General features: G+C 39.8%; 2 protein-coding genes across 6 annotated transcripts in view; one reads left to right on the forward strand and one right to left on the reverse strand.

Annotated features, from left to right (window-relative positions):
- The window catches only part of cnbpa (CCHC-type zinc finger, nucleic acid binding protein a), a 144,716-nt gene that overhangs the window by 34,416 nt on the left and 93,470 nt on the right, over nucleotides 1-16,830 (reverse strand). The window lies entirely within an intron of this gene.
- Nucleotides 1,633-9,019, forward strand: vgll4a (vestigial-like family member 4a). Of its 2 annotated transcripts, none has more exons than XM_051071308.1 (6): nucleotides 1,633-1,873; nucleotides 2,369-2,524; nucleotides 3,678-3,840; nucleotides 4,092-4,308; nucleotides 5,612-5,726; nucleotides 6,672-9,019. In XM_051071308.1, exons 2-6 carry the CDS (start codon nucleotides 2,443-2,445, stop codon nucleotides 6,869-6,871), a joined length of 777 nt encoding a protein of 258 aa, XP_050927265.1. In that variant the 5' UTR covers nucleotides 1,633-1,873; nucleotides 2,369-2,442; the 3' UTR covers nucleotides 6,872-9,019. The 2 variants fall into 2 exon arrangements, with proteins under 2 accessions (XP_050927265.1, XP_018556610.1); XM_018701094.2 differs by having other exon boundaries at nucleotides 1,640-1,794.

Genomic DNA, 16,830 nt, shown 5'->3' on the forward strand with positions numbered 1-16,830 from the left:
AAATGTTTAAACTACTCTATGCACAGGGAATATAGGAAGAACTAAAGCTGTGTGGTGAAACCATCAGAAACTGCCATGACTCCAACACAAGTAATAAATGGATATTTTGATTAGGGCCAGGAAACACATCAATAAATCAATAACTTGCAATGCTCAGAGGTCACAAGAAATCTAGTCACAGTGCGACAACACATTTTGAATCTGATACGCACAAACATCAGTGAAAATAATCTAAAGATTTATTTATAGTATTACTTATTTCTCAGCATGAATGTTTCTTTCCCAGATAAACCTAAAACTAAAATTACTAGTTGACTGTTTTAGTAATCAACCACTAATCTTTGCCATCATGATATTTAAACTGCAGTGAAAGGCAAAGAAAGGCCAAAATGCTGCACTTAATGTGTTGGAAGTGATGATATGTAATCAAATTAAATATTGTACAACATCAAGCTTCTTGCACAAAACAGCGGAAACCTATGCATATGCTACATAACATTCTTAGAAAAGGTGAATGTAGTACGAACCTGCAAATATTAAAACAAATGTTGAAATAGTTTTTTGGTCCATAATTATAGTTCCTTTATTCTACTGCTATCATTTCTAAACCTAATGTTGCACAACTGTTTTTCAAGCTTTCCAGCTAATTTTCTGCATGTGTTTCTGAGTAAATTCACAAATTTGGAGATGGGACAAGCTTCTCTGTTTCTCACTAATAGAATAGAAGAGGGGTTTAGTGAGAAATTATTAAATACTCCAAAGAAATAATAACATTTGTCACAGTAGAGCTCCACAGGAACAGTGGAGCTTTGTTGATTCCATGAAAGTGGCAACTCCAGCTCTAATTATAACTTGTATGTTTGCACTTGTTTAATACTGTCATTCTGTTTCTCCATCTTGTAATTTTACTGTCAGTCTGCCTATTCTTTTATATACAGCATCTGTTGCCTAACTATTGTATTTTTTCCTGTTAATAGGGTGTGACATTTTTTTCCTGCAATGGAATTGAGAATTTATGAAATGATGACTTTAAAGCAAAATTGTAATTTAGGATTTTAGACTATATAAGTAAAGGCTATGCATAGTATGGTGTATATTGTACTGTAGTACATATAGGGTGAAAGGGAGTGCAAACATTTCAGAATATATATCCCTAGAAACTCATTTTTAATTTGAATATTAGTCAAGAGAAAGTCTGATAAGAACAGTCAGAATTTTTATTTCTATACTGGTCTAATGCACTGAATCTTATGCATAGATGCTAGGGTGACACCGGCTGGTAGTATCAGTGTAGTGAACATCAAAACGAAGCTCCACTTTGCTGAAATCTTCAGTCCAGCCTTTTCAGACAGACGTCTCTGAATGAGAAGGTCCAACAGCGCAGCATTCGCACAGGTGGCCTCTGTGTTGCAATTAGATGTCGATCAGCTGTATATACAGGTATTTGCACATGCATACAAAAGAATACGCATTTGTGTTTGCCCTACCTGGATATGAGTGCCATAGACTGTGTGATGAGGGCGCTTAAAATTACAACAGACAGTGCAAAATCATGCAGAACATCATGACAGGCGGTCAACAGACAAATTAAACATCTACGTGACTTACGGGGTAGTATAACGTCACGTTTACCATCCCCAAAACGATAACTTCCCTCCTATTCTCCTCGTCGCCGCTAGGGCCGCTCTCTACTCTTTTGTTTAAGGACAGGAGCGGTGGGAAAGTGCGTGAAGGCAGTGAAGCTGGAGTAGCCATGGTGTTGTTGTGGCTGTGAGGCTAACTTTTGTCGATGAAGTGAGTAACATTAACTGTTAATGTTGCGCTACTGTTGGGCTTTATTGTTGGACATAAAGTCACTGAACATAATACAACTGTAAGTTGTCACTAAGGTGTAGGTTTGTTCACCATTTATTCGGCTTTACTAGTTGAATCGGGAACCTTTAAGCTAACGTTAACTTACTCCAAAGTTAGTAACAAGCTGTTGGTGGCTAACGTTAGCTTGTGCCATAGACAAAGTCGCTAAAGTAAGCTCGCGAGCGTGCTAGCTCCTGCAGATAAAATAACAAACAACTAAGCTAACAACTTGAACAATGTATGTAAGAATAACCGTTACTCCTGTCATAGCGAATATAACTTTTTCATCTAACTTATGTAGTAAAGCTAGGTGCTTAAAGCTAGCCTAGAGGCTAACTGAGGGTACATGTTTAGCTAGCGTAACTGCTAGCCTTTGAATCGTTCACGTCAGCGTCAGCTATTGTAGCCAGCTAACTGTTCATGTTAGCTTGTCCATTTACACTAAAGTGCGTCAAAAGTAAGTCATATGTATATTCCGGTATACTATCTGATTTTCACAATCTCTCCTCTTCAGGAAAGAAGCTTGTTCGTTCTCTACGCTGGTATATCTTGCTAACATCGATGTTAGCAATTAGCCTGTTCGCGTAAATGCTATTCACTAGAATGGACCTGTTGAACTCTCAGTTCCTGGACAAGATGAACAATAACATCGGGAGACTGCACTACGAAGGTTAGTTTGCCAGCGTTTAAATGATATAAATTGTCTTTACATTGTGTTTTTAACTACTTTGTGGAAACAACACGTTGCTGTGTCCCTAATTGCCTATAAACCAATTTCATCAAACTCAAGTGTTTTGGTTTGCGACTGACGTTAACGTGAACTCATTGCGTACAATTTGGTGCAAGACAAAACGACCAGGTTGCCAAACTCATCAACGAAGAACACAATAAATTTTGTGGTCACAATAAATTACACATTAGCGGTTCTTTCCTTGTAATACGGTCTATCTATAGCTTACAAGAACCCACTAAAAAGGTTTAGTGACAACAAACACTACAAAGTGTACCTCAATTGATTCAGCAGGTTCAAATTCCATATTGTTTACACTGTTTATTCTTTGTGGGAAGGACACATAACAAAGGAAGTAATTCGAATGAAGTAACCACACTTGTGTCAGTGAAAGGTCTTCACATTATGTAGTTGTTTTTGTACACATGATTTCCACTTCAGGAAAGTCCCCTGTCCATTGCTCAGTTGACCTCCCCAATCAGAATAGCAAAAGAAGTAATCTTTCAGGGTAATCTGGATCACATTTTCCCCATTAATTTTTAGAATGACTTGACTTTTCATTACCTGGCACATCTTGCATAAAATTGCAGAGAAAAATAAAAATGTAGGACTAGTAGAACAGAACATATTTTAAGTATTCATCCACCACAACCCCAAATTTTCCTCCATGACACCACATGCATACTGGCTTTATTATAGTTTTATTATATTCATTTTCATCGTATCAGCATGTTAGTCACGGGTGAAACATCAGCCTGTATGAAATCCCCTGCACATATCAGCTTTGAGTGACCAATTTCAACGGGCAATTAGTAAAATGTACTCAACTGAACAGTTTTAATACTTTGCTTTGTATTGACCTACGCATTGTAAATCTGGCCAGATTGCATTTTTCAGACATCTTGGAGAAACTGTTTAGAAAACTATCAATAGCAGTTGAGGTCTCTAAAAAGTCTTGTTTAAAGTCAAGATCCATTCAAATGTAGCTGTGTTAAGCTGTAGTAGTTTCTGTTCAATGAGAAGTCATCTATCTGTAATAAGATTTAATGTAAATTTAATTATATTATTTGTACTGCTGATTTCTTTACCGCAGATGAGTCCAGGACACCCTCCCTGCCCACTGCTATGTCCAACATATCTGGGCCTCCTCCACACTGTCCAAGCAAACGGAAGTATGGTGAAGAACAAATGGATGACCGAATCAACTGTGATGATGACCACATGACCAAAATGAGCAGATTGTTTGCCAGTCAGCTGTAAGTGCTTTCCACAAGTTTAAAGCATTAATTATTATTCTGTAGCAGCAACAGCTGTTCTCTTATTGAAGAGGATTAATATGTGAGCATGTGTTTAATATATGTTATAAAAGGTGTAAATAATTATCACAAACTTCTTGCAAACCATAAAGTCTTATTGAGAAGTGCAAGATGTGACACCAGATAAATGCATTGTTTATGAAAAGTTGAAGCTGTCGGTAGTATGTTTAATTTGTACTTTCTTTATCAAGGGCCCGTCCCTCTGCTGGAGAAAACCGTAATGAGCACTGGAGCCACAGTCCTGTGGAGCACATTACTTCCTCTTCTAACGGTCTCCATGGGACCATGTATGCTTCCATCTCTGGGTATGCTGTAGACCAGCCCCTGCCTCTGACCAAAAGCAGCCACGACACTGGTGTTGGGGGCAGAGAGAGGTCTGTCATGGGTGGGGCTGTAGAGCGGCAGCAGGTAAGTCAAATTGTTACACTTATAGAGGTCACATCTGATGTTCATAGTGACAAAATCTAAGCACTAGACCTTAAATAGAGTATTGATGATAAAATGACAATTACATGACTTTTGAATTGAGTTATTTTGATAAATCGAAGCCTAATTTATGCTTGCTGCATTTGCATGGCCGTAAGGGTCTGCGTTACTTAAATTTCATCATTTGCTCACGTCTGTGAAGATCTGTGAGGACCCCTTTGTGGATGACAGCTTGCTGGCCAAATTTGTGAGCATGCGGACTCTACACACTTTAAGCACGCGTAAACTGCTTATGCGCTAGAAAAGGGTGATACGTCATTTCATCAATTCTTGTTATCTTTTGCACCGATGCGCTGTATAAATGATCTATGCAACTGCTTTTGTTAAGCAGTTGCATAGATCATTTTCTTTCTTTCTTTCTTTTTTTAACTTGCTAAGCCAAATATAACGAGCAATGAAGCTGTTCTTGCTGTCGTGAGGTTGCATACCTCCATTGTAGTACGTATAGAAGTACCCCTGCTCTCCACCTGCAAATTTATGGGCTCTGCATCCGCATCTGTATCAAAGTACGAACAAACCTTAAGGCTTCAAAAATAGTTTTGCTAATGTAATGACTCTTAATTGTAACAGCTATTAGATTTGTCTGTTGGATGTTCCACAGTTCTAACTTAGATATCTGCAGTGCGCAATTTAAGTTTTGCTTGTTGAAACTTTGGCCTTTTCAAACATGTAATATTGCTCAAAAGTTGCATTTTATTGCAAGTAACTTTTAGTGTTACAGATTATATGATCTGTTTTGTTTCACAAAGCCACTTAATGGTTAGGTTAAGGTGGTAAGACCAATAAGACCAAAATATATTTGAGAAAAGGTTGCTGCACATTATAGCCAGCTCAGATTTACTGGCAAGATGAATTATTCCTCTTAATTTTGTGTAAGTGTTACTTAAAAAAGCACCATTAGAAAATATTTGTGTGCAATAGAAAATACTGTAGAGAATATTTTTGTAAAATTATTGTCATTATGTAGCACAATCGATTGCACAGACATGTCTCCATTTGACTTTCTCGGTACAGTTTAGTGTTGAAGGCTATCTTCAGGAGAAAGATCATAGATTGTAGAATTCTCATTTAGGAAAAAGCAATAGATGAGCTTAAGTCTCAGTAATTCAGGACTGCAGAGTATTTTTATTTATCAGGTCTCTATGGATGAGATCTATATGGGCTATACAAACCCTTGCATAGTACTGTGTGTTAGCTGATTACATGTATTGTTTTCCACCTATAGAATCGCCCCTCAGTTATTACTTGTGCCCCAGCAAGCAACCGCAATTGTAACCTCTCTCATTGCCACATGAATGGCTGCTCTCCCAGCCCACCTGCTGATCAGAGGAAGACCAATGGTAAGCCTGTCATTACAACACACAATGTGCAGTCTAAAACTTATAGAAATTATAAATGTTTTCCTCTTTCTGTAATATTGTCAGGTTTATGTAAAAAAAAAACAAACAAACAAAAAAACAAATGAAAGAGAATGACGCACATGCTGTGTGTGGGCATAACAGAGTTTAAATGAAATGCTCATTGGAGATCAGCAGTTTGAGTCATGCCACAGTCAAAGTCATTGAGATCCCCATTCTGGTGTTTGATGTGAACTGAAACTGAAGCTCCTGACCTGTATGTACACAATTTCATGCATTTCACTGCTGCCACGTGATTGGCTGATTGGATAATTGCATGAATAAGCACATCCACAGGTGTTCATAATTAAGTGCTCCGCAAGTCAACATAATACTGAGGTTTTCTGTCCAAAATCTATGGAACCAGTACTTAAATAAGGATCAGGTGCTGGTGGAGTCAGTTCGGAGCCTAAACTAGTCATATTTATACATGACAAATCTGTAGTTCTTAAAACCAAAATAAGCTTTTTTTTTTTTAACAATTACTGACGTGATATATAAATAAGGCCAGCTAAGTTGCCTGAGATATAAAATGACTACATGTCAGTCAAGTGTTCATATTTACTCCCTAAAGTAATGGAAATAATAATCTACAGTATACCTTAAGTGTCTTGCCTAAAAGACAGAGGTGTTGTTGACCTTGTGTGTGTATATGGTTTGCATATAACTTGATAGAAATCAGTTGAGTTCTGACACAAGTTCGAACAAACACAGCCATATTTTTCATTTACTTCACAATTAATAAAAAAATGAGTCTCGATGAGAATGCTTTCATGTACACTCTAGCCACACGACAGTGTGACCCATAGTTATGTTCATTTTCTCTGTTACATGCTTTGTAATAACCAGATTTTTGGTCTCCTTCCTCCACATAAAATTTCATTTTAGCTAACGTAGTATGCGATCCCGTGATTGAGGAGCACTTCCGCCGCAGCCTCGGAAAAAACTACAAAGAAGCAGAGCCTGTGTCCAATTCGGTGTCCATCACAGGTTCGGTGGATGACCACTTTGCCAAGGCTCTGGGAGATGCCTGGCTCCAAATCAAGGCCAAGGGTGGGGGTAATCAGAACCCAGACACAGATCTGTGAAGCAAAAAGTAAACATTACAGTCACCATCTTAGTGTTTGCTTCTTGCCAAGCATCAACTTTCCTTAGCCAAGAACAATGTAAGACTTAATATGGTGCTCACCCAGGCTGTTCACTTACGTACACTGAGTTTGACCTTTTATTAGAACACTCAGCTCAGATTTCTGCTCCAAAATTGGGAAAGTCTCTCAATTGAAGAAGAGAAATATAGCATAGTTTGATTGACGATATTGGTTGTGGAAATTGTACAATCATAGATTTTATTTTGCTTCGATAATGAGATTCATAAAGTGGTTGGTTGTTAGCTCATGTTCTGTTTTACCTGCCTTTCACTTGCCTTGATAGCCAAAGAACTTCCTTGCCTTTTCCATTGACATAATAAGCCATAGATCTGGTCTTCATTGTTTTCACTCTAAAATCACACTGCTTTTGAATCTACATTACTTGAAAAGGACAGCCAGGTCTCATTTGCACTATTACACTTCTGACCATTTAGGTAGCAGGTTACCTGGTTTCAGTCGGAACTAATGTGTTCCAGAATGCGTCTCGCGTTTTGAAATTGTGATAATGCAATTAAGGCTCTGGTCCCCCTGCTTTCTGAAGACACCAGTCTTATTCTGTCTTCTTTATGATCCTAAACTGGACGTATCCACTGTTAACTAAATAATTTTAGTTTCCTGTCTATATGCTCACTGTGGCTGATTACTTAGTAAACTAATATCAATCATAGTACGTATCTCTTAACTAGAGAGCATGTTTCAAATAGCTGGTTTCTATTATAATCCTTATTCTATACTATATATTTACTCAGAATTTATTTTTTATCTGTAACATTTTAGAAATACTCACTGCTGGTACAGTTGTACTCAATATATTTTTTGTATCTGGTTTTCATCACTATATGTAGGTTTATATCTTGGCGTCCATTTACAAATCACAGCCTCTGGCAAGGTTGTCTGAATGCAGTTTAAAAGGCTACATTTCTCTGTTATTCTGTGGAGCTGGATGCTTTATATTTTGACTAATTACAGTTAAATTTGACCTTCTGTAGCACAGTCTGTTAGCAGTGGCTTTATTTATTCTCAGCATGCGGATACTTTCATGTTGACTCTTGGCAAAGTTTAGTGACAACAGCAACTTTGATTTGTTGAAAACAAAAGAGGATGTCTCCATTGCTTCATTGACAAAATCGATCTCCCTCAAAACCAAGATTTTATAAATATGTTTGTCCTTAATTCACGAGTAGGCATCGACATTCCACCATGACTGCCTGACGTGTCAGTCACTTCAGTTGTGCTTAGCAAATACTGTTACAAGTATGTTTATCTGTTTTTGATTAAGATGGTGTCATGGTGTGAGCTGCAAAATTCATCTTATTATGGAGAAGAGGTTAAAGTGAGCCACAGTTTCATTTATGCAGTTGAGTTTTGTTTAATTTAATTTCTCACCCTTCTGAAATTCTCCATTTATGGTAGCAGAACCTATTTGTCAACACTGATTAAGATATGGTATTGTAAATTCAGATTTGTTTTGTATGTCACTTAAGTGTCTGTGAAAACATATACATTTGTATTAATATTCTACATTTTTAAAATTGTTACATACACTATCCTGTCTTTATATTTTATTTTACTCATGTAAGACTATCATTGCGCCGCGCGGAATGATCATAGATATTTTGTTTTCTATTCAGAGTAGTGTACTCGTGAAGCATGGATGTTCACTATCTTCTAACCATGCGTTCTGTCTTTCTAAAAGTAGATTTTTTTCCCACAGTTATCAGATGATTAAAAAAAGTGCAGGAACACAACAGTCTTTTGATCAAAGACTTTCTCGGTGCAGTGTCAAAGACTTCCACACTAATAGTTTAAAGAGTTTTTGTCTGTGTGTACCATAGTGGAGTTTAGGGATTATCATGGGATCTGCTTGTTTGACACAAGTAGATTTTTTTAGTAATATGTTTGGGGTATTAGTCCATTGTTATTTAATTGCTATGTTTAGACTACCTGTATCTCAAAGACTGTTAGCAGAGAGGACCTGCTCCAGGTGTCATCCACATGGAAAACATGCTCACTTTTGTCCTTATTTCTCTGGAAGAAAATGCCACTGTTTGTACTTAATTTCTTCCAAATAAACATACAAATGCCAAACTTTGCATATTTTTGTCATCCTTATCACCAAATAAACTGTGACATACTGCAGTCATAAGTGGCCCTATGGAAACTCCTTAACACTGTTAAGAAAATCAGTCTTTTCTGAATTGTGCAGGGCAGGCTGTTTCTTATCTCTCAAATCGTGCAATGGTACCGTTGTATTGTGAACTGTAAAACACTGCAGATTTCTTTATTAATGCGACCTCAGTGTTTCAGACACTTGAGTCAATAATTGGCAGGTGGTTACAATGATTAGAGCCCTCCTTTTTCAACCAAGTAATCAGGAGTCATTGCTCATTCTCTGTTTTCATTGGACATCCACTGCTACAAAATAAAATGATTTATTAACCAAACCACTTTTGGTTAGAGGGGCCAGGATTGGACACGTGTCCTTTCATAGTAGGCCTACTGTACACGTTAAGTGCCATTATACTGAATATTTTCCTCAAGTCATCTTTGTTAATGTGGAACATTGCCTGATGTGTATGTTTGTTCCTGGAGCACCCTTGTTCTGTAGTGTGTTCTCAGTGTCCTGTCCCCAGTTGTTTTTCTTCTGATACCCTTCAGTTAAGGTGTTTTTGTTTTTGTTCTTGACTGGGGTCGGTACTTGTTTGTCTCTCTACGACAGATTAAAATGAATGTTGTCTCCAAAGAACAAAATTTCTCTGCCAGTTTTTCAAGTGTTCCCTGGTTGTCTCCGGCATGCCTATGTTAAAGTAATACTCCACCCACGGTCTGGTCTTTGAGTAGCAAATACACACCTGTGGGCTTGAAAGTCTGCTGAGGAAGGTTTTTCTTTAGAAGATAGATGTTGTTTTGCTTCAGTCTGGAGCCTTCTGTCTGTCAGGCAGCAGATGAAACACAGTTACAGAAAACTTAACACTGGAGGAGCTTTTACTTTTTAGTGTAAACTAGAGGAACATTATTGACATAGCAGGAGTCACACTCTCTTCTGTCAGTCTCTGTCCTTAGGTCTTCGTCTCACTTGCAGTTACTGTAGGTTCTTGTGGTTTGTTGTGTATTTAATATTTATTTATATCCCTCCTCTGTGTGAGTACGTTGTGTGTGTGTGTGTGATAAATTCTACATCCGAGTCACCATGTTCTCAACAAGCAGCTGACATCTTACCCCAGACATTACAGCTGAAACCTCTTTGGTCTCAGTTGTGCCACAGACACTGTTTGGTTGATTTGGTGTCATGGTAACACAAGACAATAATTGCTGCTGGAAAAATCCATCACTCTTAAAGTGGGGAAAATGGAAAATTACAATTGATGACTCAGTGGTGAGGATTGTTTGATGCAGACCTCAGCGTTGACCTAGAAAGCAGTTTAGCCTACACATTATTGTGTTATTATTTTATGAATCCTGGCCTGTATCAGAGATTAGCTGACCTCTCTTTCTTAACCAGCAGATGGCGGTATTACACCACTCTACAGACATCCCCCCTAAATTCTCCAGTCCCTGGAGATCAGACAAAAGACATGAGCGTCATCATCCTGGGAAGATTGATATGGATGCAGCATTTCTTCAATGTGTCTGTTAGTAATGTGAAAATATACTTTGCATGTAAAATGGATCTATAGGCAACAAGACATTGGTTTCATGCTGAGAGCAGAATCCACTGTAGACCTCATCCAACATGGCTCCAGATCCCAGACTCCTGTTTTTTAGGGATCTTCTTTGAAATTTCATTGTAGATGTATTTATTTTTTTGGAAACATTATGCGTGATTAGCATATCCATAGTTACATTTTAAGCTATAAATAAAACCCTTAAAGGCTGAATGAAAATGTAAATGAGTATACCTCCACTTCAGTTTGGCTAATTTGAATTTGCTGCGCACCATTCATAACGCAAATCTTTGAAACTAGAAAGGAAAGATCTTTTTTTTTTTCTTCTTTTCTTTTTGGTAGTTGTTACTCTCACCCCTCAGGCTCAAATCTGCTCAAAAGCCCCTCCAACAGACCACTGCCTCCACAAGATTAGACCCAGCCATTCACCAACCACAATGCCCCTGCTTCTGCTGCACCATGCCTTCCAAGGAAGCCTGCTCTTGTGGGATTATGGAGAGGAGAATCCACATTTTTCCTGCTTGTGCTAAACCAATTGCCGATCCGCGTGCATAGATGGACGCGCACACAGGCACGCACACAGATATCAGGCCACATTGGTGGCCGACATGAAACTAGTGTCTAAATCAAGATGACACATCAGGGTCACGCCAAAATCGGCTTGGCCCCTTCAGTGTGTGAAGGCCACAAGGAGCATGACATCTGTGCTTGCGATGGAGGACTGGTCTTTCAGTCGCTGCCTCCTGTTATTGCTGTAACAGGTTGGACTCTGCTGCTTTCTGACATGGTCAAGACACACATATGTCGAACACTGTCCTCTCCATTTTCCTCTCTCGGTTACATAAAAGGAATGAACCAATGAAAACAGTGCACTCTGGATACGGTACGGCGTTATAATTAATCTAATTGGATAACTGCCTGATTTTATTACAGGGTAAACGGGCAAAGTGGCCCTTGCAATGTCACACATGTTGGCTCACATATTACCTACATGTTAACCTGCACAAATGGCTGATAAGAGATCTCATTCCTTCGTTTGCATAATTCCAAATTTGTTGTGCCTGAATAGACTGTGAGGCTGCACTCCCATCCACAGCATCCCTGAGTGCACAACGTCTGGGGAATTTGCATGATTGCCTGTAGATTATTTGAACATTATCTATTCCCCCTCCTCTTTTTTTTCCTTATTTCTGTGGCTCTCTGCTGTGAGGATGCACACACATCCTTGGGCAAAAGAATCTAAAATAGATCATACAAGCAACTGGAGTAGATGCACAGGCACAGGAAGCAGCTCACGGGCAGACTTGAGTCATGCTGGCAAGATCATGCACCCTGAGCTGACAGCCCAACACACCCGATTACCAAGCACGTCATTTCTAAAATGCAGCCGCAGCCTCACTTTAGGTCACAAACAAGAGGGAAATTATTGAGATCCGATGCTGATTTACCCATAAATGACTCTTGAATGTGGCGTGGATTGAGAGCAAGGTTGTAGATACTTGAAGACTGACCTGATGAGCGTCTCTGGCTCAAGCAATAGTGGCTCATTCATTGTGTCATGTGGACTGCTGGCAATGGCATAACCTTTGTGGAGGGAACGGAAGACAACACGGTCACTCTGGATAACAGTCTTGCAATGAACAGAAACAGACCCTGTCAGGCCGTCTCAACGTCAGCTCTCAGTTGCACACCACCACCAACACACTCTACCAATCGCTGCTCTTTGCCTTTCCCTTACTTCCTCCCTCCATCAATTAAGACAGCTCCTTCTCGATAAGGCCCTCTTGTGTGGCATGCACGCCACGCTGATTTGGCAGGACCCTATTAATACATTTCTCCTTTGCATCCCTCTACGTTGCATGCTGCCTCAGCTCCATCTTTGACCTGTTTTGTTGCGCACATTTGGCCTGCTGTATGGCCGTATGGCGCTTGACACAGCCAGTGATTTCCCACTGATACAATTGGCGTAAATTTCATACTTTTATATATTATTGATTGATTTGTAAATGATTGATTTAAAGGGCCATCTGCTCGCAATAGCATGACTGTGCTGCCGTTTTGTTGTTCCTTCAAGATAATGAATTGCTTCCAATTAGGGCATACAAATGATGGGCTAATATTTCTTGTTAGCCAGAGCCTGCATTTTCCCTACAAGACCGGGACCCCATATAATTATTCAAATTTCCTCTCTTAACAACAGGCGGAAAAGGATGTTTATTGAGACAGTGGGTTTTGGGCACTGAGCAGCAGATAAATGTTTGAACCGTCACTAAGGGGCATTCTCATGTCTCATTATGAGGCTCGTTAGGGCCTACATTACAGCTGCTTGACTGAGCAGCCTTAATAAGATAAGGAAAGTGACCCAACACCAATATGAGCAGCAATGTCTTTCCTCTCACGTCCATTCACTACTGTCTTCCATGTCCCTATCTCTTTCCTCTTGTCTGTCTGCCTACCCTCCCTTTGCCACCCCCCCCCAACCCTCCACCACCACCACCACCACCACTACCACTCCCCCCCTGTGTGTTTGGCAGTCACACAGTCGGCCATGTGTGTGCTGAAGACGTTACATAATGCCCTCCTTTCACTGCACTCCAGATCAAAGAGAACAATCCAGCACAGAAAAATTGCTCCTTGCTGATTTTTCTTCTCTTCCACCATCACTTTGCTTTATCAGACTTCAGTACCGAGAGACTGTACAGTAGACGGCATTATTATCTGCTTCAGCATTCCCCTTCATGTTCAAAACCAAACAGAGCAAATGGGGAATGATCAGAGGTTCAGTGTTCAGGAAAGAAAAAAAAAAGATAAAGATGCTTCAGGCGTAGAGATCTTACACCTCACTTTTTTGATGCGCTCTCATTCATTTACTTTGTTACACGAATATGCAGGGAGGTTAACTTTAACCCAGTCAGAAAAGAAAAAAAAAAAAAAATCAAGAAGGTGAAGAAGAGAGACTGATTTTAATAAAACCAAATTTAGTCTCTTCATAGAAAAAACACAGAAATATTTAGGTTATTGTAACTTTTGCATTTTTGATACAATGGCTTGCCTTTTTGGAAAAATACTTCCTCAAAAAAAAAAGAAAGAAAAAACTGATGCAGTTATGATGAAATAATTTTTCTGAAAGGGTTTCCACTCAACATTTTGCATAATTCTCTTCAATGTGTGAACAAGCAGAATAATTGTCACTGTTAGAAAATAACCTAATGTGACTAAATGTTCGAACACACATGCTCACACAAAGCTGGAGCGCCTTGATAGAATTAAATTAACAATAAAAATCCAAAAAAGGAGACACCCCTCTGCACCCCATCCTCTCATCTTTCATACAAAACCAAAGGTCTCCATCAAGTGGAAGAAATGGTGACACAGAGAAAGAAAGAGCAAGAGAGCATCAAACGCTGTCAGAGTAGCTGGGCCTGTACACAGCCTTGTGAGGATTGAAATAATGAGTGTGCTGAGGGAGCATTTACCTCCAATGCCAAAATGTAGGCAGCACATTTTGGGACCAATGGGCACAAATGACAAAATAAAGTACAGCAAAAAAAGGCTACAGGCCTTTGGAGCACACTTTTGAGAGAATAAATGCTCTGAAGGAGGGAAAACTTTTTAAAACAATTGTACAGTGGTGTACAATAATCTATATGACATTAGTTATATCTGCTGCATGTGGGTTATATGTATAGCATGCACCATTGTCTCTGGCTGTCTGTGTTTCCCCGCAATGAACCTCAGCTGATGTATAAGTGTTTGAGTCCCTCCAAAGAGCTGGGATCAGCAGCACTCCTTATCTGTGTTAAACCCCCCAGTGGTGGAGAGTGGTTCGCTGGTCCGAAGGAGCGGAGTGGCAGGGGTTATCTCTTGCCCTCAGCCTGGGGGGTAGGGAGGAATTTGCAGGTGAACCAGGAATAAAAGCATCTGTAGGACACGGCACATGCTTGCAGTGGTGCATAGCAGACCGTGAGCTGTGCAGCGTCTGCAGCATCAAATGAATTGTGGAGGAATGGGAGAGGGCAAGGCTTCAGAGTGGGTTTGGTGCTCAAACTGTTATCACACCTGACAGTGTCTGGTTTGGGATCCAGTGGTGCACGCGGCATACGTAAGCGGCTGGTCATCTGTAAGGCAGAGTGATAGGGTGTGACGTGTCACACGCCACATTAGGCCCTGCCAGAGGATGTGTTTGACAGACCACAGGAACTTCAGTCCGGCACAATGCTTTGCCTCCACTCATATTGTCAGACCCAGTTGATAGTTCCAAGCTCACATCTGGGGTCTATTTATAGAATATCGACTTGAATTTCATCCTTGATTTCACCCAATATTTATAGCAATATGATGAAAAAATAAAGATAAAAAACAAGTTATTTCAATATATTTCAGTATTTTTTGGTCAGTTTACATGAGACACCAATAGCATCACTGGGGACCAAGCAAACATGCACCTCAGGTAGCACAATGCACATAGGTACAATGCAGTGATAAAACTTTCATTGTGTGTCTTCCCTGTCAACTTTGACACAACCAAAAGACGTGTGCATTGATTATTGATGTATAGTAAGTAAGTGACTGAACTGCGTAAATACTAAGGTTTTGCACTTACTACCATAAAAACTGATCAGCCAATTAAATCGTCCAGCTTTGACTCATTGGGGAGGGAGTTATTGTAAATGATGCATGCATTCTGAACTCAGAGTACATGTTTCTCACTAAAACTGTCATGTAAGCATTTGATATTAAGTCCTATTCACATATCACAGGACAAATGATATGTGGGAAAGAGTAGGCAAGTCTGACTGAATCAGCGTGAAGTTGTGGGCAAAGAATCTGGAGTGTTAACTGATGCTTTGGAAAAGCCAGTTTTAAGGTCTTTCAAATATATTTCCTTTACTCTATAGAGACAGTCAGATATGTTCAAGAGGTAAAAATCAAATTTATGCTAGCCAGTCTGTGGACTTTTTCTCTGTAGTATTCAGCCAAAAACACCTTCATTGCCTTTAACCTTGACTTAAAAGTGGTAGTACAATTTTGGGGGGAAATTTGCACACAGGTGCATTGAGTAAAGATGCATCCTGTTACATTTGATGAAAACTGGATCACATTTTTTTGTATTTGTTGTTTGTTCAACATTAGGGCCATATTTAATTGGCTAAACTTGACCACACTGTTTGTTGGACCCATCTTTGTGTGGCTTTGGAGTTCTTGCGCCGTTCGTGCAATCTTTTACCAATTTTTGAAATATATGACTGAGATGGTGCACCTTCTGTAAGTGCTTCAAAAATAAGACAGGGAGCGATATATTTCAAAATAAAATAAGTAGGCTACATAAAATACTACTGAATAAAGGTGAGGTGAGTTTTATATCCACTCTAAATTCAGTGTTTTCAGCGTAAAATTGTCTGTCTGCAACTGTCTGCAAATGTTAACATATGTCTCGTGCTGAGTAGAAGTCAGTGCTGTCGTTCAAGTGTATCTTAGTGAGGTAATATGAGTGTTTGCACTCTGTTTGCTCCACTGCTTGGCTCTATCTTGACCTCATTGACCCCTGCTGCGTGTCTCAGTCCTGTAGTGTGCAGGCTGCTCTCGGAGTGTCTTACCTGTCACTGTTTAGCTCAGAGGAGGGAGAGCGCGGAGTTGAAGTGCCTGAGGAGGAGGGAGGACAGACTGCGCAGGCTGCTGTGGCCCTGCCTGGTCCGGCTCACTCATCAGTGAGCACAGTTCCCAAACCCCTCTGACAGATCAGAATAGAAAGCATGCACCACATCATAGCTATGATTCACTGCAGCCCCAAGTCCAGAGCGTGCCCTGAAGGCCCTCAGACCTCTTAATCATCGTGTGTGCTTGTGTGTGTATGTTGTTTAAGGAAGAGAGTGAGGCAGACAGGGAATGAATGAGCTTGTTTGCATATGACAGTGCTTCTATAAAAGTTGCCTGTGTGTTTTCTGTGTCAGAAAGAGTAAAGCGCATCTTAACAGGCCTTCAAAATGTCTCCCAGAGCAGAGCACTGTACGTGTCTTGTGTGTTTGTTTCAGTTTTCAGTTTGTATTTGAGGGAGGCCAGTATTTATGCATGTGGGTCGGCTATCAGTGTCTTATAAGTCATAATGTGCAGTCAAGGGCATAACTACATGAGTGAAAATGTCATGCAACAGTATGCAAAGCACGCGTGGAGGTCACTTGGTCACATTTGCATATAACTATGTGCCAAAAATAATCAAATCAGCGTTCATTTGCA

Source organism: Lates calcarifer, linkage group LG6 (assembly GCF_001640805.2).
Source record: "Lates calcarifer isolate ASB-BC8 linkage group LG6, TLL_Latcal_v3, whole genome shotgun sequence".
Taxonomy (NCBI): domain Eukaryota; kingdom Metazoa; phylum Chordata; class Actinopteri; family Centropomidae; genus Lates; species Lates calcarifer.

Coding starts and splice junctions, on each gene's coding strand:
- vgll4a (XM_051071308.1), top strand. CDS start 2,443: ATGCTATTCACTAGAATGGACCTGTTGAACTCTCAGTTCCTGGACAAG. Junction 2,525..3,677: donor CGGGAGACTGCACTACGAAG/GTTAGTTTGCCA, acceptor TCTTTACCGCAG/ATGAGTCCAGGACACCCTCC. Junction 5,727..6,671: donor TGATCAGAGGAAGACCAATG/GTAAGCCTGTCA, acceptor ATTTCATTTTAG/CTAACGTAGTATGCGATCCC.